Below are 27,920 nucleotides of genomic sequence, written 5' to 3'. Positions count from 1 at the left end.
TCTTGCTTTTTTTCGTCACGTGGATGGAGTGGTCCCAGTAGCCTGAACATCACATTCATCCCTATGTTCTAGTCTCTCATTTATCTAAAGCATCTGATTATACAGAATTAGCTTAGTCCCAAGCCATTTGAACAGTTTATTATGCCTAAAACAGACTTAATCTCTTTGATCAAGATAGCTGCTGAATACACTGGCTGAGTTTTAGGGGGTTGTTGGGATTTGGTAGATGTCCTTGTTCTTCTAACCACCAGGATACTCTGTCAAGTTCTCCGAAGAGGCAGTTTATTAAATATTACCGATGTGGCTTGACAAAGTAATTATGCCAGCAAAACAGGAAGCATTTCTAAGCACTTAACTTTTGTGACATGTTTCATGGTTTCATCTTTTAATGCTAGCACAGACAATTACAATTGTACAGTGCAGTAACAATTATACATGCTAAGGCAGTGTCTCTCAGCCCCATATAAAGGAGAAACAATACCTCTAAATGTCTGTCCTGGGTCTAGCTCTGCTGAAATCCACCACAATGTTTGTTTGTTTGTTTGTTTGTTTGTTTGTTTTTGAGACAGAGTCTCACTCTGTCACCCAGGCTGGAGTGCAGTGGTGCAATCTCAGCTTACTGCAACCTCTGCCTCCTGGATTCAAGAGATTCTCATGCCTCAGCCTCCCAAGTAGCTGGGATTACAGGCTTGCACCACCATGCCTGGCTAATTTTTGTATTTTTAGTAGAGATGGGGTTTCATGTTGCCCATGCTGGTCTCAGACTCCTGGACTCTACCATCCTTGGCCTCCCAAAGTGTTGTGATTACTGGCATGGGCCACCGCGCCTGGCCCACCACAGTTTATTCTACAGTATCTGCTGATTTATTGGTTCATTAGTTTTGATATAATTTAGGTGATCATTTCTTATTGACAGGCATGGGTATGTTGCTCTGCAAGTTTACAGAACAGGAGCCAATATTTGGACAGAGATTTTTTTTAAGAGATTGAGGATAGGTATTAATAGTATTGGATATGTCAGGACAATGCTGCTGTAAGTGTAATATTTTATGGCCCCTTTTCTGGAAGCTCAGAAGCTCCTTAAATAGTAGATGTGTAAAAATTAACATTTATTTCCATGGAGTAGAACTCAGTATGAATATAATTATTATAATTAACAAGTTCCCCAATCACAGTTGACACAAATTTGAATATGAGAGCCTAGGAAACAATTCATTTGTTCTTCCATTCATCTAACAGTTCTTAACTACAGTATGCCTGACACTATCCTGTAACTGGATTGTTTGCTGGAAGACTCCATGGGGGAGCGATGCAGGGCTCCTCTTACAGATGAAGGTATCAGCCCTGGACGTTGTATTTTTCTAAGGGTCATGGAAGGGCTCCACATTCCCCTAAAATTCTAGATGTGTGAAATACCACCTGGAATTTGAATTGTGTAACTTTAGCCTAAGGTTCTGATTTGTGTTATTAAAAAATCCTATGGGAGGATAAAATTTTAATATGTTAGCAGTTATTATGTCATTATTAATGAGAGATCTGAGAGTAGCCTTCAATAGGATTAGAGAAAGACATGAAGGTATCTGCCTAGCATATAAAGAGGAGATGGGGTGGTGCTGTTCGAATTCCTGATGGAGGGATCATTGAAGGGTGAACATGAGTTTCAGCTATGCCAATATTACCTAGGGTGTTTCATGGTAGCTTCCAGGAATTTCCCCCAGCATCAGGTAGAGACATGAAAGCAGCAAAGCATTTAATGTAACACTTAGAAGTGGTTGAAGAGAGGCATCAGCACTCTCACTTGGTCAGGAGGATGGCTTCATCCCAGTGGTTCTCACAGTGTGACCCCCAGACCAGCAGCATTAACATCACCTGAAAACTTGTTAGGAATGCCAATTCTCAAGTCCCACCAGACCTACCAAATGAGACACTGGTCATGCAGCCCAGTCATCTAGGTTTCAGTTAGCCCTCCAGGTGCTGCTGGAGCACACTCGAGATTGAGAACCGTGGCTCTATCCCATCTTTTCATAGAAAAATTGAGAACAGCTTAATGGAAAGCCAGGCTGACCTTGGTATCAATCCTAGCTCCAATTTTTACTGACTCTAGGACCATGTAAAATGCTAACTCTAACCTTTAAAATGGGAATAATAATCCCTACCTCACTGGAACATTGAGATAATATATGAAAATCGCCCTGCATTAAGCCTAGCACATGGCAGCTATCAAGAAGCACCAGTTGTTAATAGTTGCTCCCTCTCTCCTGCCCACCCAGTTACAGATTGCACACCTTGGAACTCGTGCTGGAGAGAGGGGCCTTTCCCTAGACAAAGTGTCAACCCTTTCCGTGACAAAGCAGGGTGCTGCCTGAAACATTATCCCACGCGGGAGCACATTATTCATCATATTTTTTTTATAAGAATTGCTCTTGCCCATCGGCATCAGCACAGAGTGTATTCATTCTCTTGTAACATTTTTCTCCGTAGGAGGGACACTGGAAAGTCAAAAATTGTGAAGAAACACTTTTTTACATTTGTAAAAAAGCGGGCCATGTCCTCTCTGATGCTGAATCAGGATGTCAAGAGGTAAGTGCTGTTAACATTGCAATTTAGGTACAGGGACTTCATAGCTAGAATATCAACTCCACCATCAATTTGAAGTGAATTTCTCTATCTTTCTCCTCTCTCTCTCTCCTCTCTTTCATCTCTCTCTGTCTCCTCACCGCCCCCTTCTTTCCTTTCCTCTTTTTTTTCCTGTCCTGAGAAACGTTGTCTTGCTATCTTCTACACAGGATTACTTTTCTTTTGAGATTAAAAATGTAAATGGTCCTGATACAGCATCTGTACAGTGACTGTCCTGTGATGTGTGATGCCCTGTCTCACACTGGGTTTTCCTAGTCTTTCTTTCTTTTTTTTTTTTTTTTTTTTTTTTTTTTTTTGAGACAGAGTCTTGCTTTGTCACCCAGGCTGGAGTGCAGTGGCGCAGTCTCAGCTCACTGCAACCTCCACCTCCCAGGCTCAAGCAATTCGCATGCCTCAGCCTCCCGAGTAGCTGGGATTACAGGCGTGTGCCACTAAGCCTGGCTAATTTTTGTATTTTTAGTAGAGACGGGATTTTGCCATGTTGGCCAGACTGGTCTGGAACTCCTGACCTCAAGTGATCTACTGCCTCGGCCTGCCAAAGTACCGGGATTACAGGCTTGAGCCACTGTGCCTGACCTATGGTTTTCCTAGTTTTCAAGTGAGATGTCATAAAACAATTGTGTTCCTCTGAGTCAGAGTGAACTATGCTTTATCAGTCTCAACAGTTTTCCAGACCTGGTTTTTATGCAACTATGCTTTAATTATTTTCTCTTCTAATCCAGTTATTTGTATTGCAATTGAACAATGACCCATCCCCTTATAATCTTCATTTTATTCATTAATCAATGTGTAAACATGTGAACTTCATACTCTAGTTGGATAATAGATGTGCCATAGCTGACATGTCACTATTTTATCTAATGATTACAATTTCTGAATTAGTTATAGCTGATCTCTGATTAATCTCTACCTGATATGAAATATTGAAGACGGGGCAGGGGTGAGGGTGGGGGGATTTGTCTTACTGTGGCTTTCTGGGAAACTCAACGTGTTTTATTTTTGTTGAAAGGACAATTAACTTTTTACCCTGCAGATACAGAACTGATGTTCTATTCAAACTTTTGTTCATGGCTTCCTTTTCCAGCCAGCATTACCAGTATTTAAAGTTTCTGAGTTCATAGCCAATTCTCTAGCTTTGTGAGGAAATTTCCATTAATTTTATTATGCATCAGTCTATGAATATGGTTTTGAAAGTTTTCTCTTTTTTAGAAAGTTGCTTCAATGCAATTCTCTAAACAGTCTGCACTTGAAAAATCAATTTGTAAAATCAATCTTTTTTTTTTTCTTTTTTTTTTTTTCTTTTCTTTTCTTTTTTTTTTTATTGATCATTCTTGGGTGTTTCTCACAGAGGGGGATTTGGCAGGGTCATAGGACAATAGTGGAGGGAAGGTCAGCAGATAAACAAGTGAACAAAGGTCTCTGGTTTTCCTAGGCAGAGGACCCTGCGGCCTTCCACAGTGTTTGTGTCCCTGGGTACTTGAGATTAGGGAGTGGTGATGACTCTTAACAAGCATGCTGCCTTCAAGCATCTGTTTAACAAAGCACATCTTGCACCGCCCTTAATCCATTCAACCCTGAGTGGATACAGCACATGTTTCAGAGAGCACAGGGTTGGGGGTAAGGTCACAGATCAACAGGATCCCAAGGCTGAAGAATTTTTCTTAGTACAGAACGAAATGAAAAGTTTCCCATGTCTACTTCTTTCTACACAGACACGACAACCATCCAATTTCTCAATCTTTTCCCCACCTTTCCCCCCTTTCTATTCCACAAAACCGCCACTGTCATCATGGCCCCTTCTCAATGAGCTGCTGGGTACACCTCCCAGACGGGGTGGCGGCCCGGCAGAGGGGCTCCTCACTTCCCAGTAGGGGCGGCCGGGCAGAGAGAAGATTGGGAATAGAAGTGAAAGGGAGTGAGTTCAGAGCAGATCCTGGATGGCTGGATGTGGGAACTCCTGTGCTTCCTACCTCAGTTAATGATATGTTTGAATTAACACAGCTGATCTCTAAATTAAGGTTTTCTTTAATTTACTGCAAGACCAACATCTTTTCCAAGAAATTTATGAGAAATCATTTTATAACTGATCAAAAGCTGGCAAGAATTGGCATAGCATAAAATGAAGTGTGTTTTAAAACTGGTGAATAAATTAAAATAGATAAAAATGATGTGATTTAATAATATTGGGGAAAAAAGAACTAAAATAGCTCAGTTTAAATATAGAGGACTAATGAATGTATGTCTTACCATACTGTGTGATTTCAGATGAGATCGGGCACATTCAGGGTGGTGTGGCCATAGACTGTACTGCATGATTTCAAAGAAAGAGCCACCCTTCATTGTTCCCAGGGCTAAAACATAGACCTACGTGTTTGTCATTTTTGTCTGAGTGCCAAAGCTTACTTTCTTCCCCTCTAAAAGGCCAGCCAGTTAATTTAGGAATAATCTTTACAAAAAAAAAAAGAAAGAAAAAGAAAAAATCCGTATATTGGCCATTCTCTATTTGGAAGCATTATGCTCCAAACAAGACCATCCTGGACTGTTCCAGAATTGGGTTTCAGGCCCAACTGATCCACTAGTTTGACTTTATCCAAGTCCCTAATCTCAATGACTCTCAGAGGGATAACATGAAATAATCAATATGAAAGTTGAAAAAAATCTCTAATATTATCTAGATACATATATTCTCTTTGTTCATGTTCTCTTTCCCCTCTGTTCAATTCTAAAACCTCTATCTGCATTGTCCTTCTCTGATTCTCAGAACAGCCCCATAAATACTATTATTATCCTCATTGTATAGATGAAAAAACTAAGATATTAAACAAGGTTGCACAGTAGTGGAGCCAGAATTCAAACCCATGCATCCTGACCCTAGAGCCAACACTTAATTTCTACCCTCCTGTCGGGGCCATTTATATGAAATTCTGTAAGTCAGAGAGAGAGAGACACACACACACACACACACACACACACACACACAGAGAGAGAGAGAGAGAGAGAGAGACAGAGAAAGAGAGAGAGAGAAAGAGAGAGGTAGAGATCTTGAATGAATGCCCTTTATTTTCATTTACTTTTAAGGTTTTACATTTTAAGTTAATTAAAAATTTTAGGTTTTAAGATAATAAATTAAATAAATGTAGAAGTGGGTGTAGTTAATGGCATTACCGGATACAATAAATATAAAAATATCAAGACAAAAATTCAAGGAGTTTTAAAGGAGTAAGAGAAGAAAGTTATGTAGGTGGTAAAAGAGTATGCAAAAATATCTCTTGGTATTTAACTAAATGAGATTGTGTCCTTAATTTCCCTTTTATTCTTTTTAAGGGATGGGAGAGACATGGTGGATTCTGTTACAAAATTGACACAGTCCTTCGAAGCTTTGACCAAGCTTCCAGTGGTTATTACTGTCCTCCTGCACTTGTAACCATTACAAACAGGTAAATTAAACTTTTTTTTAACAGAAACAAGACGGCTTTCACATGAGGGCTCTTGGAATGATAAAATCTAGCTACAATCATAACTGGTCAAAATCTAAATCGTGCTATACATCAAAGTACTAAATTATTTAAGTTATTTATTGAGATGAATTTAAATTATACTATGTTATTCCAGAATTGATCTTTGAGTAATAAATAATAAAATTTAAGGTGACCTTTACTATCCGTAAAGATTTATTAATTATCCAGCTTTTCTAATATATTCAGATGTTTTTAGATTTTATCTCCTAACTGCTTATATGGGAAATGAAACACATTATTTATTTTTTATTTTATTTTTTTTCATTTTTTTGAGACAGAATCTTGTTCTGTTGCCCAGGCTGGAGCCCAGTGGTGCAGTCTCAGCTCACTGCAACCTCCACCTCCCAGGTTCAAGCAATTATCTTGCCTCAGCCCCATGAGCAGCTGGGATTACAGGCATCTGCCACCACGCCCTGGTAATTTTTGTATTTTTAGTAGAGACGGGGTTTCACCATGTTGGCCAGGCTGGTCTGAACTCCTGACCTCAAGTGATCCACCTGCCTCAGCCTCCCAAAGTGCCGGGATTACAGGTATGAGCCACTGCGCCCAGCCAAAACACATTATTTAACAAGTATTTTTTTGATGTAATGTATGTGAGTTGTATGGGGGTGTTTTTAGCAGAAAAGCTATAAAATGTGGAGGATATTCAAATCCTTCACCATCACTTCTTCCATCTATTTTATTTAGATTGAGACTTCTCTGTGCACATATGCCTTCCTGATGCTGGCACAGAGACTGTGCCCTTTTTACACTCCATACAATCTGCCCCATGGTACCGATGCATAATACCTGTAGGGAATAAAAATAGCAAGAGCAAAGGTGACCTCATATCACTATCGATGCCAGGAGGACAGTGGGGGCTGGAACACCTGGGAGACCCACTCCTCCTGGGGAAGACAGAAGCGGGGTAGAACTCCAGTGGTGCCACAGGAAACTACACCTGCAAAGCAAGTCACTTGCATATTTACCTAGGCCATTGCCTTTAAAAATATTCACTGAATACCAGCAAATAGGACAACTGGTTTTACCTAGAGACCCTTCCCATGTAAGCCTAATTTGTAGAGGAATTCCTGTATGATTTCTCTGCTCCTCCCAGATTGGAAGTCAACATCCAAAGCTGCCAGTATGTCCTTCCTCCTCTTACCCTCTTACTTCCTTGCCTTCTTACCCAGCTTCTGTTCCAAACAATGCACAGGAATGCATACACACACACACAAACACACACACACACACACACTCAAATGGATTGATAGCATTTGGCAGACTAAGTCACCTGGCAAAACATTTTACTTTCAGAAGATCCTCCCGTCGAAATATAGCACTACCTTTGATGTATCTCAGCATTCTTTTTAGTTCTACCTTTCTCCTCCCAGGTTTGGCTAACAGGCAGAAGAAAGCCTTTATCAATTTGTTAACTCACCCAAAAGGTTCCAAGAGCACCTTGGGTTGGAAGTCCCCCCGTCAGTGAGTCAACACTGGACTTTACAGGAGGCTGACCAATGAAGCTATATGCTCTTTTGTTAATTACAATTTAATTATGTTTTTTACCAAAGAAAATAAGTCTAATTGTTTCACCTGTTTTTTATGTCTTATTCTTTATTTTTTTGTTTAATGTTCATTGAGTGCCTGTCACATACCTGGCACTGTGTTAATTATTTTTCATATGTTATCTGACCACACAAAAAATTAATAGCCAAGAGTGTATTAGAAAATTTTTTTTGAATACCTGTTTTGTGAGAGTCCCCATATTAAACACTGACATGCTATACACAAGAAATAAAAGGCATGCTATTATTGTCCAGTGCTTTCTGAAACCCAGCAGCTGAAGAGATCAAACATAGACATAAGAAATAAGTGAAGAAGGCAGAATAGCACAATAAATGGATAAACTCACAGTGACATTACAGATAACCCATAGTGCCACAGTGACCCAAGCTAAGGCAGAAATCTGTTAGAACAAATGCTTCATATTCCATGAACCCTTTGGGGACCTCATACAAATGACAGAAAGTATCTGGGAAAAAAATCTGTTTCATTTTCCCCAAAACTGGATACAAGACTATGTTGTGAATACTTTAAATGTTTTCTCTGGTAAACTGTATTCAGTAGCCAGCGCTCATGCCTGGTCCATCTCTAAAGCAGAACTATGGCATAGAGAAGTTTGTTTTTATCCCAGTCTTGGCCTCCTAGGCCTGTCCAGATTGCCCTGTGCTGGTGTGCTGCCTGGTCACCCGCCAAGCCCTGAGGGAGTACAGATGAGCAGGGATGTGTCATCTGTCCAAGTCAGTTAACATATACTTATGCTACCCCAAAAACATGTCTACATTCAAAGCAGCAACTCCAACACAGGACTCATGAGTTGAAGAAAGAAAGGGCCAATGCTCTTGGTTTTTAATCATTCAGACTCCATCAGGGAAGAAACAAGGGTCCACACTGTACTGCTTTTGATTCACCATACACCTTGGAATTTTTGCAAACAGCATCTTTTGTCTGAGAAGGTTGGGCAGTAGATGGAAAGTGTCTCAGATCCAGGAGTGTCCACTAGTGGCCATGGTAATCATTTTCTTCCATTACTGATTTCCTGTTTAAGACACTCCTGTCACTCTTCAGTACCCAAGCTTGTAGTTGCTAATTGATTTTCCACTCTTCTGCACAATGGAATGACAGGTTTGATGGGCACAATTAGAACCACCTGCTACAAATTACTTATTTCTTTTGTGATCAGGCAACTGCTCCTGGTCTAAGACTTTTAACACTTTGTGGAATAGAGAGGGGAAGAAAAACAGATCCTTATTGTTGAGTAACAAATTTTTGTTTGCTTGCTGATTGTTACAAAATTTTTTCAGGCCTGGCCACTTTGCTTCCAGACAAAGCATGAATGCAAAAGTTGAGTTCCAGAATTATAATGGATAATTGGCTAAATCCATGTATGTCTAAATTTTGAATCAATCAGCCATAGAATATTGGTACAAAATAATCCAAATGGCATTCAGTTTTGTGAATTTTGCCAAAAGTGAGAAATTCTGCAATATATCATTTTCTCCAAAGTTTATTTTACTTTCATTTATTTTTGAGACTGTGTCTCACTCTGTTGCCCAGGCTGGAGTGTAGTGGTGCCTTCATGACTCACTGCAGCTTTGACCTCCTGGGCTCAAGTAATCCTCCTGCCTCAGCCCCCCAAGTAGTTGGGACTACAGGCATGTACCACCATGCCTGGCTAATTTTTTAAAATTTTTTACAGAGACAGGTTCTTGCCATGTTGCCATGGCTGGTCTTGAACTCCTAGGCTCAAGCAATCCTCCTGCCTCTGCCTCTCAAAGTGCTGGGATTATAGGTGTGAGCCACTGTACCCCTCCTAAGCTTAAATGTGCATTATTTTAAAGCATTTTTACAGCTCTACCGTTTTCCTGCAACTGTCATATCTCCCCAAAACACTTTTGCAGTTAATATTTTTTTTATTGTGGTAAAATATACATAACACACACATAAACATAAAATTCACCATGTTAGTCATTTTTAAGTGTGCAGTTCAGTGTCATTAACTGCATTCAGATTGTTGTTCACCCACTACCATCATCCATCTCCAGAACTTTTTTCATCTTCCCAAACTGAAACTCTGTACCCATTAAACAATAGCTGCCTGTTCTCCCCTCCTCCCAGACCCTGGCAACTACTATTCTATTTTCTGTCTCTGTGAGTTTAACTACTCTACGTGTCTCATATAAGTGGAATTATGTTTTTCTGTGTCTGGTTTATTTCACTTAGCATGTTGTAGTGTCAGAATTTCCTTTCTGGAAATTCTGTATTAAGGCTAATTCATATTCCATTGTATGTATATACACATATTGTTTATCCATTCATCCATTAATGGACATTTGGGTTGCTCCCACCATTTGGCTATTGTGACTAATGCTACCATGAACATGAATGTACAAATACCCTTCGAGTCCCTGCTTTCAATTCTTTGGCGTGTATGCCTATAAGTGAAATTGCTGGATCATATGATAATTTGATTTTAAATTTTTTGAGGAACCACTGTACTCTTTTCCATAATGGCTGCACCATTTTCCATTCCCACCAGTAGTGCATAAAGGTTCCAGTTTCTCTACATCCTAGCCAATGCTTACTATTATCTGGTTGTTTTGTTTTGATAATAGCCATCCTATTGGGTGTGCAGTGGTATTTCACTGTGGTTTTGATCTGCATTTCACCGGTGATTGATGATGTTGAACATCTTTTCACGTGCTTATTGGCTATCTGTGTATCTTCTTTGGAGAAATGTCTATTCAAGTCCTTTGTCCATTTTTTAATTGGGATGTTTGTCTTTTCTATTGTTTAGTCATAGGAATTTTTAATATATTCTGGATATTAATCCCTTATCTGATGTACAATTTGCAAATACTTTCTCCCATTTTGTGGGTTGCCTTCAGTGTCCTTTGATGCGCAAAGTTTTTAATTTTTATAAAGTCCAATTTATTAATTTCTTATTCTGTTGCCTGTGCTTTTGGTATCATATACAAGAAATCATTGCCAAATACAATGTTATGAAGTCTTTTTCCTATGTTTCCTTTTAAGAGTTTTATAGTTTTAGCTCTTATGTTTAGCTCTTTAATCTACTTTGAGTTCATTTTTGTGCGTAGTATAAGGTAAGGGTCTAACTTCATTCTGTTGCAAGTGGTTGTCTAGTTTTCCCAACACAGTTTATTGAGAAGACTGTCCTTTCTGCACTGAACAGTCTTGGCACCATTTTTGATAATCATTTGACATATATGCAAGGGTTTATTCCTAGTCTATTCCACTGGCCTATGTGTTGTTAGTCTTTATGCTAGTACCACACTGGTTTTTTGTTTTGTTTTTGTTGTTTTTGAGACAGGGTCTCACTCTATCACCCAGGCTGGAGTACAGTGGTTCAGTCATAGCTCACTGCAGCCTTGACCTCCTGGGCTCAAGCCATCCTCCCGCCTCGACCTCCCGAGTAGCTGGGACTACAGGCATCTAACACCACCACCCACAGCAAATGTTTTTTATGTTTTGTAGCGACAGGATCTCACTATGTTTCCCAGGCTGGTGTTGAGCTCCTGGGCTCAAGCAAGCTGCCTGCCTCAGTCTCCCAAAGTGCTGAGATTACAGGCATGAGCCAATATGCCCAGCCCACACTGTCTTGATTACTGTAGCTTTGTAGTTAAGTTTGGAAATCAAAAAGTGTCAGACCTCTAACTTGGTTTCTTTTCACGATTATATTGGCTATTCAGGGTTCCTTGAATTTCCATATGGATTTTAGGATGAACTTTTCTATTTTTGAAAAAGATATCATTGGGATTTTGATAGGGATTGCATTGAATGTATACATCACTTTAGGTGGTATGAGCATCTTAACAATATTAAGTCTTCCAAGACATGAACACGGGATTTATTTCCATTTCTTTGTGGCTTAATTTCCTTCAGCACCATTTTGCAGTTTTCAATATACAAGTCTTTCATTTTTCAGTATACAAGTTTTCAGTATACAAGTCTTTGTGTAGTTTATTCCCATGTATTTTGGGGGCACTATTGTAAGTGGAGTTATTTTCTTAACTTTCTTCTGGCCAAACTCCACATCGTTCTTCCTGTCGACGGCCTGCCGGCATCTGCCAGTGCCTGTCGGTGTGCTCTTCCACCGGTGTGTTCCTCTGGATGTCCAGCCGCTTGTCTGTCTTCCGGCTAGAGTCTCGGGGGATTTTACAAGCACAGGATGGGGGTGTGGCAAGCCAGGGTGGTCTTGGGAAATGCAGCATTTGGGCATGAAAACAGAAATGCTTGTCCTCACCTAGGTCTGGGGGCAGAGGCTGGGGGTGGAGCCCTAACCAGGGACCCCGCCCTTCTCCTCCCAGCACTTCCCTGACCCGGTATTACTACTCTGCCTCAGAGGAGATAGAGAAAAGCAGATCGTATATTATTGAGAGCATGAACCAACAGAAGTGTAAGGAAAATTACAACAGCATGTAGGCAATATTTAGTCTTCTATACGTTCCTTTTGAAGCACATTTATATAAGGTTCTGCCAGTATGATCTGGATTAAAAAAAGAACTTTTCTTGTTTCAAATGTGTGCTATTTAGGTTATTAATAGAGTATCTGCAGAAAATATTTACTAAAGTATGACGAAAATCCATATCCCCTGCAAAGATGAGTACCATAAATACCTAAGATCTCTAAATGTTGCTAATAATATCTGTAAGGCACTTAAAATTTTTACTTCTTTTTATTCTTTTCTCTTTTTATCTCCTATTTCCTTTGAGACTCTTCTATTCATAAATGACCTCATTGCTTTTGCTTCCCTTAGCAAGTTAAGGATGCACAGTAATGAAAAAAGCCACTAAAATTGAATGAAAAGGTCTAATTTGCTTTCTCCTTAGGTTTCCTGGGTAATGGCTTCAGCCTTTCCTTTTCCATTGACTCAGCAGGTCTGCCCAGAAGTCGCCACTGTTTCAAATGTGCTTCTTCTAACTTTGTATGTTCTAAAAATAGCTTTCTCAAGATAGTTTCAACTTAGCTGAAAGGTTCAATGCTAGTTAAATTTTAATAGTCATGTTTTTCTTAGTAGGTGTGCATGTGGAAGCATGTATGTGAGTCTTCTGGATTCTGCTTTTGATGCATTCATACTGGAAAGGGGGCACTGCCACCAATCATTGAACAGTAATTCATTCAGCTGTTTGGGAAGTACATTAGTGGATGTACGGCCTTAGATTAGTTCCTAGGCTTTCACATTTTTCTTCAGTGAACATGCAGATTTAAACACATTTGAATAAGCTGAGACCTACCTCTGCCTATGAACACACTGATTTGGGAGACACAAAATTGCTACTTTAATTTCTGTTTCTTTCTCACCAGGCAAGTGTGGTAGGTGGGTGCGTGTGAACTCTGTATTAGTAAATGCTCATTCAGAAAAGCATAATATCTTTCCTCCTCCCTCCTGCCCACCTTTACCCCGTGCATATTGTGGCATGGTGTGTGTGATGTGTGGCCTAATTACAAAATAGGCCACATCGTACTCCAAGAAATGCATTGCTGGCCATGTGAACTTTACCACCTATGCTTTGAAACTGGAGCTGGACTCTCTATTCTGTGCAAGAATTAAGCCCCATATGCAAGAGTCAGATTCTCCTCGCTCATATAGTTCTGGGAATTGCACTGACATTCGGCATTTATTAGTAATGTTCAGGGTCTTTGGGTGTTTTCCTGTTCCATGTTCTAAAGAATTAATGAGAAATGCTTACTCTGGGGCCATTCTGTGCACTTCATTATGCTTTAATGACTTTTTTTTATTGCCCAGAAACTTAATATAACCACTTCTTTTTTCCCCTTTTAAGGTTTGAACAGGCTTTTATTACCAGTTTGATCAGTAGTGTGGTAAAAATGAAGGACAGTTATTTTTGGATAGCTCTTCAAGACCAAAATGATACGGGAGAATACACTTGGAAGCCAGTAGGGCAGAAACCCGAGCCGGTGCAGTACACACACTGGAACGCACACCAGCCGCGTGAGTAGAGTGTGCTGCATCACCAACCCTCCCTCACCTCTGGCTCCTGTTTTCTTTACTCCAAATTCCTTCCACCCCTTGGTCCACCTCCTTTGATTCTTTCTTAATGTTTTCTTAATGCCTAAATCAATTACAAGGATCAACACAGGTTAACGGGGTGACATATGGCTGATCTTTGTTTTTATTTATTTTGTTTGTTTGTTTGTTTGTTTGTTTGTTTTGAGACGAGGTCTCGCTCTGTCACCCAGCCTGGAGTGCGGTGGTGCAATCTCGGTTCACTGCAGCCTTGGCCTCCTGGGCTCAAGTGATCCTCCCACCTCAGCCTCCCCAGTAGCTGGGACCACAGGCATGTGCCACCACACCCAGCTAATTTTTGTATTTTCTGTAGAGACAGACTGATATTGAACTCCTGGGCTCAAGCAATCCTCCCACCTTGGCCTCCCAAAGTGCTGGGATTATAGACATGAGCCAAATTGCCTGGCCCAATGGTCATTTTTAAAAGTATAATCTGTATGAGTCATTTGACATGTTAAAGGTATAAATTCATCACTCAGGACCACCACTGCCTTTATTAGCAGCAAGTCCAATTTCTCCCTCCTAATGTCTTTCTCCCCACCTGCAACCCCCACTGTCTAAGAATCTCAAGCGCTTACTCAGTTCAGAATGGTCAGTTAAACTTCAAAGTACGGTGGATGGGCACATATGGGTACATCCAATCAGTTCACAGTCACTGCCTGGGGTACCTTAGCCAGGATTCCAGCGTTAACAGCTCTACTAGTTCATCCTCAGGTGTTCAGCTCTGAATCCCAAGGCATGAAACTGTGCCAGGTTGGTCAGTACCAGAGAAGCTGTCTTCCGCCACAGCCTACACTAGAACCAGTCTCTGTGGAACAAGCTTCAGGCCCTTGTATTAAGCTGAGGTTGACAGCCTAGACCCAACAGCCCCTCTACTTCAGGGTGAGTTCTTGCTTGCCTGTATCTCCATCAGGGCTGTGCCAGAGACAACAGCAAAGAGTTACCAAGTTTGTATCTAGAGGAAATGGCTTAGGGGCCCCAGGCTCTTCCCTCCCTGAAGGCCCGGAGCTCTTTATACAAATTGGTCTATTCCATCCTCAGAGCTCTATATACCAAGGTAAGGAAAGTGTTTGCTAAGCCACAGGGGGAGGTATATCTCCCCTTTAGTGTGGCCTCACACTAAAATATAAAAGTGGCCACACAAGCCTTGTTTCTCATAATTACAAAAGTCCAGTCCAAGGTGGTTTGCTAATCCCAACTCTAGACAGTGGTTGGCAAAGCTCCACCGATTTTTAAAATTCAACAATGAAATCATGAATATATTCTTACTATAGATAATGTGACCATATACCTCATTTGCCCAGAACAGTTCTAATTTATGTCTGGTGTCCCAGAGCAATTAACAGCAGGTATTTTTACTCCAAATTTTTCTGGCTTGGATGGTAAATTATGTAGATGCTCTAATTATAGAGAAGTATGCTAAGTAAAATGTGGAAGTACTCCGTTACATCTTTCTCTTCACCTTCCCAACATCAATACATTTCCCTTTTCAGAAACAACCACTGTTAACTGTTTGGTATGATCCTGCTGGTGTTTGTCTATGCATTGCATTTAAATACATATATGCATATGTACTTTTTAAATGGATATAAGGATTGCATGTTTCTGTTAGTTGATTTTTTTCACTTAGCAATCTGTCTTGGAGAACTTTCCACATCAATATTTATTAGTCGACATTTGAAACAGCTACGTAGAATTTCATAGTATGTAGGACTCATAATTTGCTTTGCCATGACCCTGTTGAGGGACATTGGGTGAAATTCATTTTCATTTCTGCTACAAAAGTGTTACAACAAATATCTCTATGCTGATGTCGCTGCGCATAACTATGAGCATGTTGGCCTAAAAGCGTACATCTTACTGAGGCATTATCAGTTTACAACTCATCTAACAAAATTTGAGAGTGGCAGCTTTCCCACATTTTTGTCAATACTGAATGTAACAACCTTTTACATTTTTGCCAATTTGATAGAATAAAAAAAGTTTTACTATTCTTTTAATTTCTACCTTTTCATTTAGTTATTTGAGCAATTTTTCATATTTGTTCTATACATTTTGTTTTGTTTTTCAACTGCATGGTCACATAATTTGATCACTTTCTATTTTTATTTTGGACACTTTCTATTTTCTCATTAATTAGTGGAAATTTCATTATATTCTAAATATAAACTCTACATGTTTGCTATTTGCCTTTTAATTTTTCTATGGTATGTTTTGTCACACATAAATGTTAAACTTTTTGTAGTAAAAAAGTTTATATTTTTCATTTTAGCTTTGTAGATTTTTATATTTTCTAAAGGCTTTGCTCAACCAAAGATTATAAAAATATAACCTTATATTTTTATAGTTTGGCTTTTTAAATGTATAATTTTGATTGATCTGAGATTTTAAAAGTATGTTCTAGGAGATAGCTCATTTTAATTTTTCTAAATAGTAACCAATTTCAACACTATATAGTAAGTTCACCCTTTCATCTACTGATTCTAAATACCATAATAAACATAACCTACATTCTCATTTTCTGTTTCCCTGCCAATATGGCACTAACATAATTCAAGCAGTGTGGTATTGAAAAAGAAATAGAAAAAATAGAATCAATGTAGCTGAAAAGAGAGCAGTAATACAAGAATATAATTTCTATTATTCTTAGTTTTCTTGGAGCTCTTTTTTAAAATTATTAACAGATTTTAAATTTTACTCAACACTCTGAATCTACTAAGACAATCCTAAGGCTTTCTCCTTTACTCTCTTAATATGACAAATTGCTTTACAGTAGTAAACCAGCTTTGTACTGTTGGGTAAACTTAACTTAGTGATATGTATTTTAATACATCTCTGGATTTAGTTTGCTAGTGCAAAGCTTCACCTACTATAATGTACATAAGAATATCCTGTAGATTTTGATGAAGTTAAAATTCTGATTCAGTAGATCTGGGATAAAGTCCAAGAATCCGCATTTTTTAAAAAGCTCCTAGGTGCTGCCTATGTTGCAGGTACACAAACTAACCTTTGAGTGGTAGGTTTATGATTTTAGCAACCTTTTTTCACAGGGAAAACTAGTACACATTTCTTCATTTGTATACAGCTTTGGTTTCATGATTATGCTAAGTTTCATAGAATGAATTGGAGAGTGTTCACTTTTATTCTCTACAGAACTATATATACAGTAAACATTTATTAGAATTTGCCTTATGTTTTATATAGGAAATTTAAAAACCACTAATTCAATTTCTGTAATGCTTATAAGACTACTGAGGCTTCCTACTTCCTTCCAAGTGCTGCTTGAGTTGTATTTCACAAGATTTAGTAGAGTTTTATAATTTTTCAATTTAGAATACATTCCAATTTCCAATATGAATATGATTTCAACCCATAAATTATTTAGAAGATTTTTTTTAATTTCCCAAAATACAGGTGTTTCTAGTTCCTTTTGTTGTCAATACCTTATTTAATTGCACTGTGGTCAAGAAATACGGTTTGTTTGGTGCCTGTCCTTTCAAATACAAAGTTGGTATTATGGCCTTGCATGTGTTCTTTTTATATATATATATCCCATATGTACTTGAAAAGATTGTATATTCTGCTTTTGCTACCTGAAATGCTTCATCTATGTCAACAGATTATGTTAAATGTGTTGTTCAGATCATCTATAGCCTCAATATTTTTTGCCCACATGATCAATCAATTATTGAGTGTTTGATACCTCCCACTATGATGGTAGATGTGTAAACTTCTCCCTGTAATTCTGTCGAATTTTTGTATTACATAGTTTTTAGGCTGTTTTATTAGGAACATACAAGTTTAGAATTGTGATATCCCACCTGTGGTGTCAAAATCGGTATAGTAGTATCCCAAGTGATCCTCTTGTTCTCTCAAAATTATTTTCTCCTTAGAGTTAATTTGTCCATGAATGTAGCTACAGTAACTTTTTAAAAATTAGTATTAGCCTAGTACATTTTCAAATTTTTTTTCTAACTTTGAATGTTTTTGTGTTCTTAGAGTTAATGTATCACTTATAAACAGCATATAACTAAATTTTTAAAACTCTATTCACACATTCTTTGTCCTTAACTGTACAGTTTGGTTTACTTATATTTTTGTGATTATGTATAGAATTGGATTTATTTCTTCCATTTTATTATGTCCTTTCCATTTATCCTGCATTTTTTAGTCATGTTTTCTCTTCTTTCTTGCCATCTTTTGAATGTATCTTTTTCTTCTTTTCTCATTTCATTCTTTCCCCTTTACTTATCTGAAAATTGTATTATCTAAATCTATTTTTTATTTGTTACACTAGCTATTCAACATGCATTCTTAACAAAATCAACAATATCAAAGTTATTCATCTTTAAAAGGATTATAATTTGTTGTTGCTGTCTAGTTTTGAAAATTCTGAACTTCTTCATTTCTGTTAGCCATGATTTTGTTGTTGTTATCTTTGCAATGAATATTTGTTTAGATGTATTCATATACTAGTGTACCATTCCTTCTGTGATCTGGGACACCTTCAGTTTCATATCCTTTTCATTAGACTCCCTCAACCTGAAGATGGTTGGTTTTACACAACTCTGGAAATTTTTCAAGCATTATCTCTTCAAATACTGCCTCTCCCCATTCATTCTAATATTTCCTTTTATCATTCCAATTACTCAGTCTCTCCTCCATGTTTGTCAATATTTTTAAAATATTTTCTACCTCTGTGTCTCTCAAGGATGCATTTTAAATAAAGTCATGAATTATTTCAATTCGTTGATTCTCTCTTCAGCCAGATCTAATTAAATTTTATTTTTTAGTTTTCAGTGTTAGATACTATATTTATTTCATTTCTAGAAAGTCTATTTCTGTTTTAAATTTGGTTTGTGGTTCTTTGTAGTCACTTGTTTCCTACTCGTATTTTAAAGATTCTCTTTCATTTCCTTAAACATATCCGAGTTATTTTGTATTTGGTTTCTAATAATCTCATACCTGAAGTTGTATGGGTCTGTTTCTGGATCTCATCTCTTTCACTTTGTGGGTTTTGCCTAGAACTACTGATTTTTCTTTGTACTTTATTTATGGGAGTTCTCTCACCCCCAGGTTGAAGTTGGGCTCCTCCAGTGAAAATTAGCATTTGTTTCCACCACTCAGTTTGAGGCACTACCAACTAAGGACTGCTTTAAAAGCTCTGACTGAGGTTTTCTTGAACACATAGGTAGCATGAATTCGATGACTAACCTGCATGAAGTTTGGGTTGTGGTTATAAATTCTTTAGAAAGTTATTTCTTTTCTTATTATTCACTGCCAAGATTGACAGAGACAAGTTTCCTTACAAACAGCTGAGTGGATATATTCTCATGTACGCTTACCAAAAGTGGCCATTTGGGATTCTATTTTATGCAGGTTTCTTCTGTTAGACTTTTCATTTTGTATATCTCTTAGGCTTCATCTCCTTTCCCTTAAAATCTCCATGCAACTATCAAAGCAGATGCTCAAGGTCTCCAGAATTGGAAAAAAACCTTTAGGGTAAATCCCACTAGGAAGGTAGTTTGGCTACCATGGTTCATACTTTTACTTCATTTGCAAGCTCTACAGATTTGTTTATTTTATGCCAGCTCAGCCATACATTTATAAAGATGTTTTCAAAATGTTTTATCCAGCATTTCAACTAGTTTGACCAAAAGAATCTTTAAGGGTACCTAATCTGCTGGTTATTTCTCATAGCACCATTTATTTTAACACATGAGATTTTAGGATAGAGAAGAGATAAACACATGTATTCAGTCTACTGCTCAATCTTTGAGATGTCTCCCTCTGTGTTTTTAAAAAATTTTTTCTTTCTATAACCCTATTGTGTAATTAAAGCCATTCATTTAATGAACTTTTATAAGGCATTTGTATGACAAGGGACATTTAAAAATTATGTAATGTGCATGCCTTCATGTTGCTATAATCTGGGAGTGGTGATAGCAAATACAATAAATAACTCATATATAGATTCTTAGTCATTCCTGTTACTATAACAAAATCTCACATATTGGGTAATTTATAAATAACAGAAATTTATTTCTCACAGTTCTAGAGGCGGGGAAGTCCAAGATTAAGGTGCTAGCAGATTCAGTGTCTGCTGAAGACCTTCTTGCAGCACCCTCACATGGTGGAAAGGCAAAAGAGCAAAACAAGACTAGGACACTCCCTCAGCCTCTTTTATAAAAGCACCAATCCCATTCATGAGGATGGAGCACTCATGACTTTATTACTTCCCAGAAGGCCCTGCCTCTTAATACTATCACATATGCATTTTGGAGGGATATATTACATTCAAACGATGGCAACAGGAAAATGTGTGGTGAGTGTTGTAAGAAGTATAAAATAAAGAACTCTAACAGTTAAATGAAGGGAGGATTAATTCCCATTGAAGTTATCATAAAAGTTCAAGAGGAAGTGGCCTTTCACCTGGGATTGAAAATGTCTGAAATATAGTAGGATTTAGTGGTTAAAGAAGTAAAAAGAATTTTCTCAGCAGGAGGAAATATATGGGGCAACTTTGAGAAATTTTAGGAGCATTGTGTAATTAGAGATTAAGATACATGCAAAAGAGTTGTAAAAGATAAGGCCAGAGTAGGATATTGAAACTACAGCTTAATATTACAAGCTAAAGAGTTTTCACTTCTTCTCTAGGTATAGGAAGTCACTAGAGGTTTTGGATCGAAAAATATTAGGATCGGAAGTGTTCTTCATTGAGGGTATTAAGTAAGGTGATACAAACAGATATAAGAGACTGCACTGCAGGATAACATATGCATGAAGAGTACCTACCCACTACTGAGTTGAACTAAAGTTCAAATTCCAGCTCTGTGATCTCAGGGAAGTTATTTAATCTCTTCATATCTCAGTTTCCTCTTCTTTAAAATAAGGACAGTAATAGTATCTACCTCACAGGATTGTTGTGAGGATTAAAAGAAATATTACATAGTTGCTACTGCATTGTCAATACTTAATAAATATTAGACTTTCTTATTACAGAGAAATAATTTGCAGGATTTTACCTAAAGCTACAGATAGTGACATTGCTAACCTATTAGGGTTCCTCACCCATACATTCTAAGATGCAGGACCTATTCTGTGCTGGACCAGCCACCAATGTGAGCACCCTGGGAAACCACAGAGTTTTAAAGGAAGGTATGATTGTGGCCTATACGCATACATTTCCCCAACACTTATGAGCTAGTGTTAAATGTCTTTAAAAAAATTCCTTTAGACCTGCTGATACTAGAAAAAGAAAAAAGAGATCAAAGAAAGTCAGTTTACATTCTCTCTGTTAAATACATGGTTTAAAATCCTGTACTTTTGAAGACTTCCAGTTCCCAGATGAGCATATAAGAAGTTTAGAAGGTACACCATCCTAATGAGTAAAGAGCTGAACAAACTGAAAAATCAACAACTCTTCTTAGATCCATCGCAAGGCAAACCACTGCTGCCCCAAACTGGAGAAATAAAAAGATACAGAGAATCACAGCTTCCTGGATCAGAAACCCATGAGCAGAAATCTCCAGAGGAACCAGTGCTGGGAGAGGAACATCTGAACTGTCATTGATAAAACTGCTGGAGGCTCAACACAGACAACTCTAAGGGTTAAAAACTGTAGGGGACTCAGTCATAGGGGACCCCCACACTTTTGTGAGTTCTAGCTCCAGGTGATCTATCAGGTTATCACAGTGAAATATCAGAGAAAAATTGCCTAATGCTTCCAGCAGAGGGAGAGGAAAAATAACCATTTTGAAATATAGCAAAGCATTCTGTTCTTAACAAGGCCCCACCTCAGGAAAGGCTATTTTACCAGAGACTGCTACTGGAGTTTTATCAGAGCCCAGCTTATCTGGAGGAAGGGAAATCTGCAACTCCAGCCAGCTCTATCCTTTCACGTGATGGAAAGGAAATACCCCGCTCCAGCTCTCTAGCCATCCTGTCCCACCAAGCAGGGAAAAATAACTGAGAAGCATTCCCTGGTCAAGGGCGCAGTCCAGGAACACAGGCTTACCAAAAGGCTGAGACCTAATGGTAAAATTGTAGAACACTTCCCCTCCTCTCACACCTTACCATTCCATCACAAAGGCCCGTTTACTGCAGTTTCTTTTACCCAATGTATTACATCCACTTTTCAACAAAAATATTACAAGATGTGCTAAAAGGCAAGAAACACAGTTTGAAGAGACAGAACAAGCATCAGAGCCAGTCAGCTATGACAGGAATGTTGAAATTACCAGACAAGCAATTCTTTTAAACTATGATTAATATGCTAAGGGCTTTAATGGAAAAAGTAGACAACATGCAAGAACAGCTGGATCCTGTAAGCAAAGAGGTGGAGAATCTAAGAAAAAAAACAAAAAGAAATGCTACAGATCAAAAACACCATAACAGAAATGGAGAATGCTTTTGCTGACCTTATAGTAGACTGGACACAGATGAGAAAAGAATCTCTGAGCTTGAGTATATGATAATACAAACTTCCAAAACTGAAAAACAAAGAGGAAAAAGACTGAAACAGAATAGAATATTCAAGAACTGTGGGACAACTTCAAACTGTGTAATGGGAATATCAGAAGGAAAAGAAAGAAATAAAGGAAAAGAAGCAATATTTGAAGCAATAATAACTGAGAATTTCCCCCAAGTTAATATCAGACACCAAACCACAGATCCAGGAAACTCTGAGAACACCAACCAAGATGAACGCACGAAAAACTACACGTAGACATATTGTATCCAAACTTCAGAAAATAAAAGATAAAGACAAAATCTCGAAAGAAGCCAGAGGGGAAAAACACCTTATCTTTAGAGGAGCAAAGATTAGAATTATATCTGACTGCTCTTCAGAAGTCATCCAAGCAAGAAGAAAGTAGCATGAAATATTTAAAGTGTTAAGAGAAAAAAGCCCTCCAACCTAGGATTCTATACTCTGTGAAAGTATCCTTTAAAAATGAAGGAGAATTTTTATCAGATTTTATCTGATTTTTATCAAACAAAAATTCAGGAAATTTGTTGCTAGTAGACCTACCTTGCAAGAAGTATTCAAAGAAGTTCTTCAGAGAGAAGGAAAATGGTATAGAAGCTCAGATCTATATAAAGAAAGAAGGAGCATCAGAGAATAAATGAAGGTAAAATAAAAACTTCTATTTTTCTTAGTCTTAATTGATCCAACAAATAACAGTATGTTTAAAATAATAGCAGCAATATATTCAGACATAGGTGAGATAGATAGATAGATGACAGATAGATGATAGATTTGCTTTTATACAAGTGAAATGAGTGACAGGGATGATGCAAGGGATAAGAGGGACTTTGGGTGACTGTGATGTGTCCTTGTAGGTTCATCAGTGGTAATAAATGTACCACTGTGGTGTAGGATGTCTATAGTGAAGGAGATTGGAGGGCAGTGGTGTTAGAGGGGAACTCTCTGTATTTTGCGCTCAATTTTGCCGTCAACCTAAAACTCCCTGTTACTGATTTTTAAAATTATACTTTTGAAAGATGCATGCAAAGTGAAATGAAGACAAATTAGATTTTTTGTATATAAACATCAGCTTAGGAAATTTGTATGGAAACTGGTGACTTTCCATAGCTCCAAACAAGTAACATCACAATTTGCTCAACAGAACGACCTTGTTCTACAAATCTATGAATATTATTAAAATAAAGAGAGTAATAAACTTCCATGTCACACTATACTGCAAAAAAATAAAAGTTTAGGTATCATTTCTATATACTTTGGAATTTTGTTAGGAATGTCTATAACTGTCAAAATAAATTAATACATTTTGAGTAGAGAAAATCTTTGGTTTTTAATATTAAGTTTCTTGGGGCATATTTAGATGTCGAAAATCTGGAATTGAAGCAGAGTTCCTTGTCATTCATAAGTTTCTGCTGTAATTTATTTGAGTGACACTACTCTTTTTCTCTTTTCCCTAAAGCAAAAATAATGCCATGATGTTCAGTTTGGCTGCTCAAGCTGATTGACGCTGAGTAAATTGTCTCTGAATAAGATGAAAATGTAAATCTTTTTGAAGAAAATAGCAATATAAAAGCTCCTGTGTTTCCCTTTTTCTTTTAAATTGCAGCTTGCAGAGACACTACCTAAATCACATTTCTTTCCTGCCTGTCACAAAAGAATCTATTAGCTTGGTCCCCACATCAGAATCTTAATCCAGCAAAGACTAAATACATGAATTGACCACTGAACAGGAAGCCTACAGCTTTTTATAAACTCAGCCAGGACTCTGTCTTCATGTCATACCAGCAAAATATTCACCCACCCCACATCCCACACCACAGTCGTACATTTGCTACAATTGACGAACCTACATGAACACATCAGAACCACCCAAAGTCCCTCTCATCCCTCCTATCATTCCTGTCACACATTTCACTAGCATAAAAGCAAATCAGAAGGGAATCACCTTTCCGCCATTTTTTTTCAACTTAGTATTAAGTTTACCAAATAGTATTACCACCAGATGGTATCTACCAGTAGTAGAACCACTGTGGTACATCACCAAGCATCAGCAATTATCAATTCATGACCAATCTTCTTTCATCTGTATCCTCACCCCTTTCCCATATTTTTTCATAGCAAATCCTCAACATCATATTGTTTCATCCATAAACATTTCAGCATTATTTCCAAAAAATAAAGACTCCTTTTTAAAAGACATAATAATACAATTATCACCCCTTAAAGTAATTAACTATAATTGCCTATCATTATAAATCTTCAGTTAATGCTCAAATTTCTAAATGGCTCATAAATATTACATAATGTATTTTACAGTTAGTTTGAATCAAGATCCAAAGAAGGTTCACACATTGTAATTGGTTGATAGATCTCCTAAAGTCTGTTTTCATCTCTGTGTTTCCCGCCCCTCCCCAATTTCCACCCCTGCCTTTATTTGTTAATGCAAATGTGTTTTGTCTTATAAATTTTCCTACAGTCTGGGCTTTGTTGATTGTATTCACATCACATTGTTTAATGTGTTACTCTATTTTCTTTTTCATAAAATAGGCATTTTTATTTTTAAAAAGAATGAAAGGATTGATCAAATTCAGATTTTATTTTTTTTTTTGAAAGATCATTTCCTAGGTAGTTGTGTGCTCTGTCTAGAGGCACATAATGTCCCATTTTTTTTCTCTTTTTGTGACATTAGCAGCCTTCGATGGTCAGTTCTTAGATCCATTGACTCATTAGGGGTTTCTTCATTTATAGCTGGGATAGTCCTATAAAAAGCTAATTCCTTTTAATCAATTTTTGTTACCCCGTGGTACAATTTTTATAGGAAACACAGAACAAATGCTTAGTTCTTTCCCTTTACTAGCTTTCAAAATGATTATTTTTGCATTAGCATCCTTCATCTGTGACCCATTAGAGGTGTTTTTCTTTTTTTAGCATTACTATGGAGTAAGGGTTTTAAACATATTTGATATGTTTTAGTCCATTGCAATTATCCTTTTTAATGCTCAAATTGCCCCATCCTTGTGATGGGAATCTCTTCAAGGAATATCTTCTGAATCCTTCTGATGTGATCCTAGTAGTCTTTGATAGTGTCCTTGCTATCTGGTATGACAAGATATAAATTTCTGCTGCAGACCTAGAAGCATCCATTGCATCAAGGAACCCTGGTTTCTTCTGATGGGAAATGATATTATTTCAGCATCACAGTCTGGGCTTAAGGGTGCTCGTCATTTATGGTTTGTTATTGTTTCTAGGCCATTTCAATGGACAGATCTAGGAAGTGTGTGTGTATGTGTGTGTGTGTAAATTAAACACTTTTTGAGTTCAAATTCCTATTTACAATTTGAATTCAGGACTACAGGGTTAACTAACCTATATTTTAACTGGATTTCCTTTCTTTCATGCCAAATTTCCCATTCTCAAAACACCAGAAAATCCTGTTATTTTTAGTAAAAAGCAACAACAAAGGGACTCTCTGACACTTGGTATTTCAAGAGAAATGAAATATTCAGGTGAAACAGGAAAAATGGTTTTCATCCATACTAATTATTGCCACTGATTAAATGGAAAGATGATAAATTAGCTTCTCATTCAAGGAGAAGCTAATGCTTAGAAACTAAAATGTACTTTGTACCCCTAGATTAAAGATTCAATATAAGTGGAGGTTGCTCTATGGTGAAAGAGAATAGATGAGTCTATACTTGTTAAGACATTTGAAAACACTTTTCCAAGTTATATTAGAGGCTCATAGGTGTCTGTATTGAGAAAAATAAACACTTTCAATCACTCCTTTGCAGCCCTCCATAACTCAGGCTCTGTGAAAAATGTTTTGGTTCTAGACCTAGATACCCCTGGCGTGTTTCATTCGTATGGGATGACTCCGGGGCATGTTCAACCCAATTGTTCCAAACCCATGGAAATCTGCAAGTGACAAAGAAAATAAGATCCCAGTAGAGTAAGTCAGGTTTATTTTCTTGAAAGTGCCCTGTAGTATAGTTTGAAGTCAGGTAGTGTGATGCCTCCAGCTTTGTTCTTTTGGCTTAGGATTGACTTGGCGATGCGGGCTCTTTTTTGGTTCCATATGAACTTTAAAGTAGTTTTTTCCAATTCTGTGAAGAAAGGCATTGGTAGCTTGATGGGGATGGCATTGAATCTGTAAATTACCTTGGGCAGTATGGCCATTTTCATGATATTGATTCTTCCTACCCATGAGCATGGAATGTTCTTCCATTTGTTTGTATCCTCTTTTATTTCCTTGAGCAGTGGTTTGTAGTTCTCCTTGAAGAGGTCCTTCACATCCCTTGTAAGTTGGATTCCTAGGTATTTTATTCTCTTTGAAGCAATTGTGAATGGGAGTTCACTCATGATTTGGCTCACTGTCTGTTGTTGGTGTATAAGAATGCTTGTGATTTTTGTACATTGATTTTGTATCCTGAGACTTTGCTGAAGTTGCTTAGTGGGCGAAGGACATGAACAGACACTTCTCAAAAGAAGACATTTATGAAGCCAAAAAACACATGAAAAAATGCTCATCATCACTGGCCATCAGAGAAATGCAAATCAAAACCACAATGAGATACCATCTCACACCAGTTAGAATGGCAATCATTAAAAAGTCAGGAAACAACAGGTGCTGGAGAGGATGTGGAGAAATAGGAACACTTTTACACTGTTGGTGGGACTGTAAACTAGTTCAACCATTGTGGAAGTCAGTGTGGCGATTCCTCAAGGATCTAGAACTAGAAATACCATTTGACCCAGCCATCCCATTACTGGGTATATACCCAAAGGACTATAAATCATGCTGCTATAAAGACACATGCACACATATGTTTATTGCGGCACTATTCACAATAGCAAAGACTTGGAACCAACTCAAATGTCCAACAATGATAGATTGGATTAAGAAAATGTGGCACATATACACCATGGAATACTATAAAGCCATAAAAAATGATGAGTTCATGTGCTTTGTAGGGACATGGATGAAATTGGAAATCATCATTCTTAGTAAACTATCATAAGAACAAAAAACCAAACACCGCATATTCTCACTCATAGGTGGGAATTGAACAATGAGATCACATGGACACAGGAAGGGGAATATCACACTCGGGACTGTTGTGGGGTGGGGGGAGGGGGGAGGGATAGCATTGGGAGATATACCTAATGCTAGATGACAAGTTAGTGGGTGCAGCGCACCAGCATGGCACATGTATACATATGTAACTAACCTGTACAATGTGCACATGTAACCTAAAACTTTAAGTATAATAATAAAAGAAAGAAAAACTTAAAAAAAAAAAAGAAAAAGAAAGTGCCCTGCACTTTCAGCCTGTCCCATCAGTAGACACTAGAGAGGCCAATCCATTTTAAGGCTCATCAGAGCTCTGAAACGAGCCACCATATAAATAAGGATAAACCCAGTCTCATTTCTGAGAGCCCTTAGAACATTTCCATATCTCCTCATAATCATATAAGTAACTGTCATGCAAAGTAAAAATGTGACAGTAGATCTTCAAGGAAATGCTGTGGCTACACACAGGAGAGAAACAGGATCAGAGGGATGCAAGAGAGCTCCATGGAACAGGAGCATAATTTTAGGGGAACTCATTCATTCATTTATTCAACTGCTTATTGAATGCCCACCCACTCACTCTGTACCTTGATACTGTCTCACAGACCCAAATACAT

At 37.8% G+C, this 27,920-nt stretch overlaps 1 protein-coding gene across 48 annotated transcripts in view; it reads left to right on the top strand.

Annotated features, from left to right (window-relative positions):
* The window catches only part of PLA2R1 (phospholipase A2 receptor 1), a 130,397-nt gene that overhangs the window by 43,434 nt on the left and 59,043 nt on the right, over positions 1-27,920 (top strand). For 28 of the 48 annotated variants that reach the window (XR_008677326.2, XR_010129592.1, XR_010129591.1 and 25 more), the window contains exons 9-11: positions 2,482-2,580; positions 5,962-6,074; positions 13,503-13,672. Coding sequence is in view for 40 of the 48 variants with exons in the window: in XM_063694904.1 (XP_063550974.1) it covers positions 2,482-2,580; positions 5,962-6,074; positions 13,503-13,672 (382 nt within the window). In the remaining 8 variants the exon portion in view is untranslated. Of the gene's footprint in view, positions 1-1,239; positions 1,336-2,481; positions 2,581-5,961; positions 6,075-13,502; positions 13,673-27,920 lie in introns of all 48 variants that reach the window. The other 20 variants (XR_010129589.1, XR_010129588.1, XR_008677325.2 and 17 more) reach the window with 1 other exon arrangement.

The sequence above is a fragment of the Gorilla gorilla genome, chromosome 11 (genome assembly GCF_029281585.2).
Source record: "Gorilla gorilla gorilla isolate KB3781 chromosome 11, NHGRI_mGorGor1-v2.1_pri, whole genome shotgun sequence".
NCBI classification, from domain to species: Eukaryota; Metazoa; Chordata; class Mammalia; order Primates; family Hominidae; genus Gorilla; species Gorilla gorilla.
This window is presented reverse-complemented; position numbering and strand designations above follow the sequence as displayed.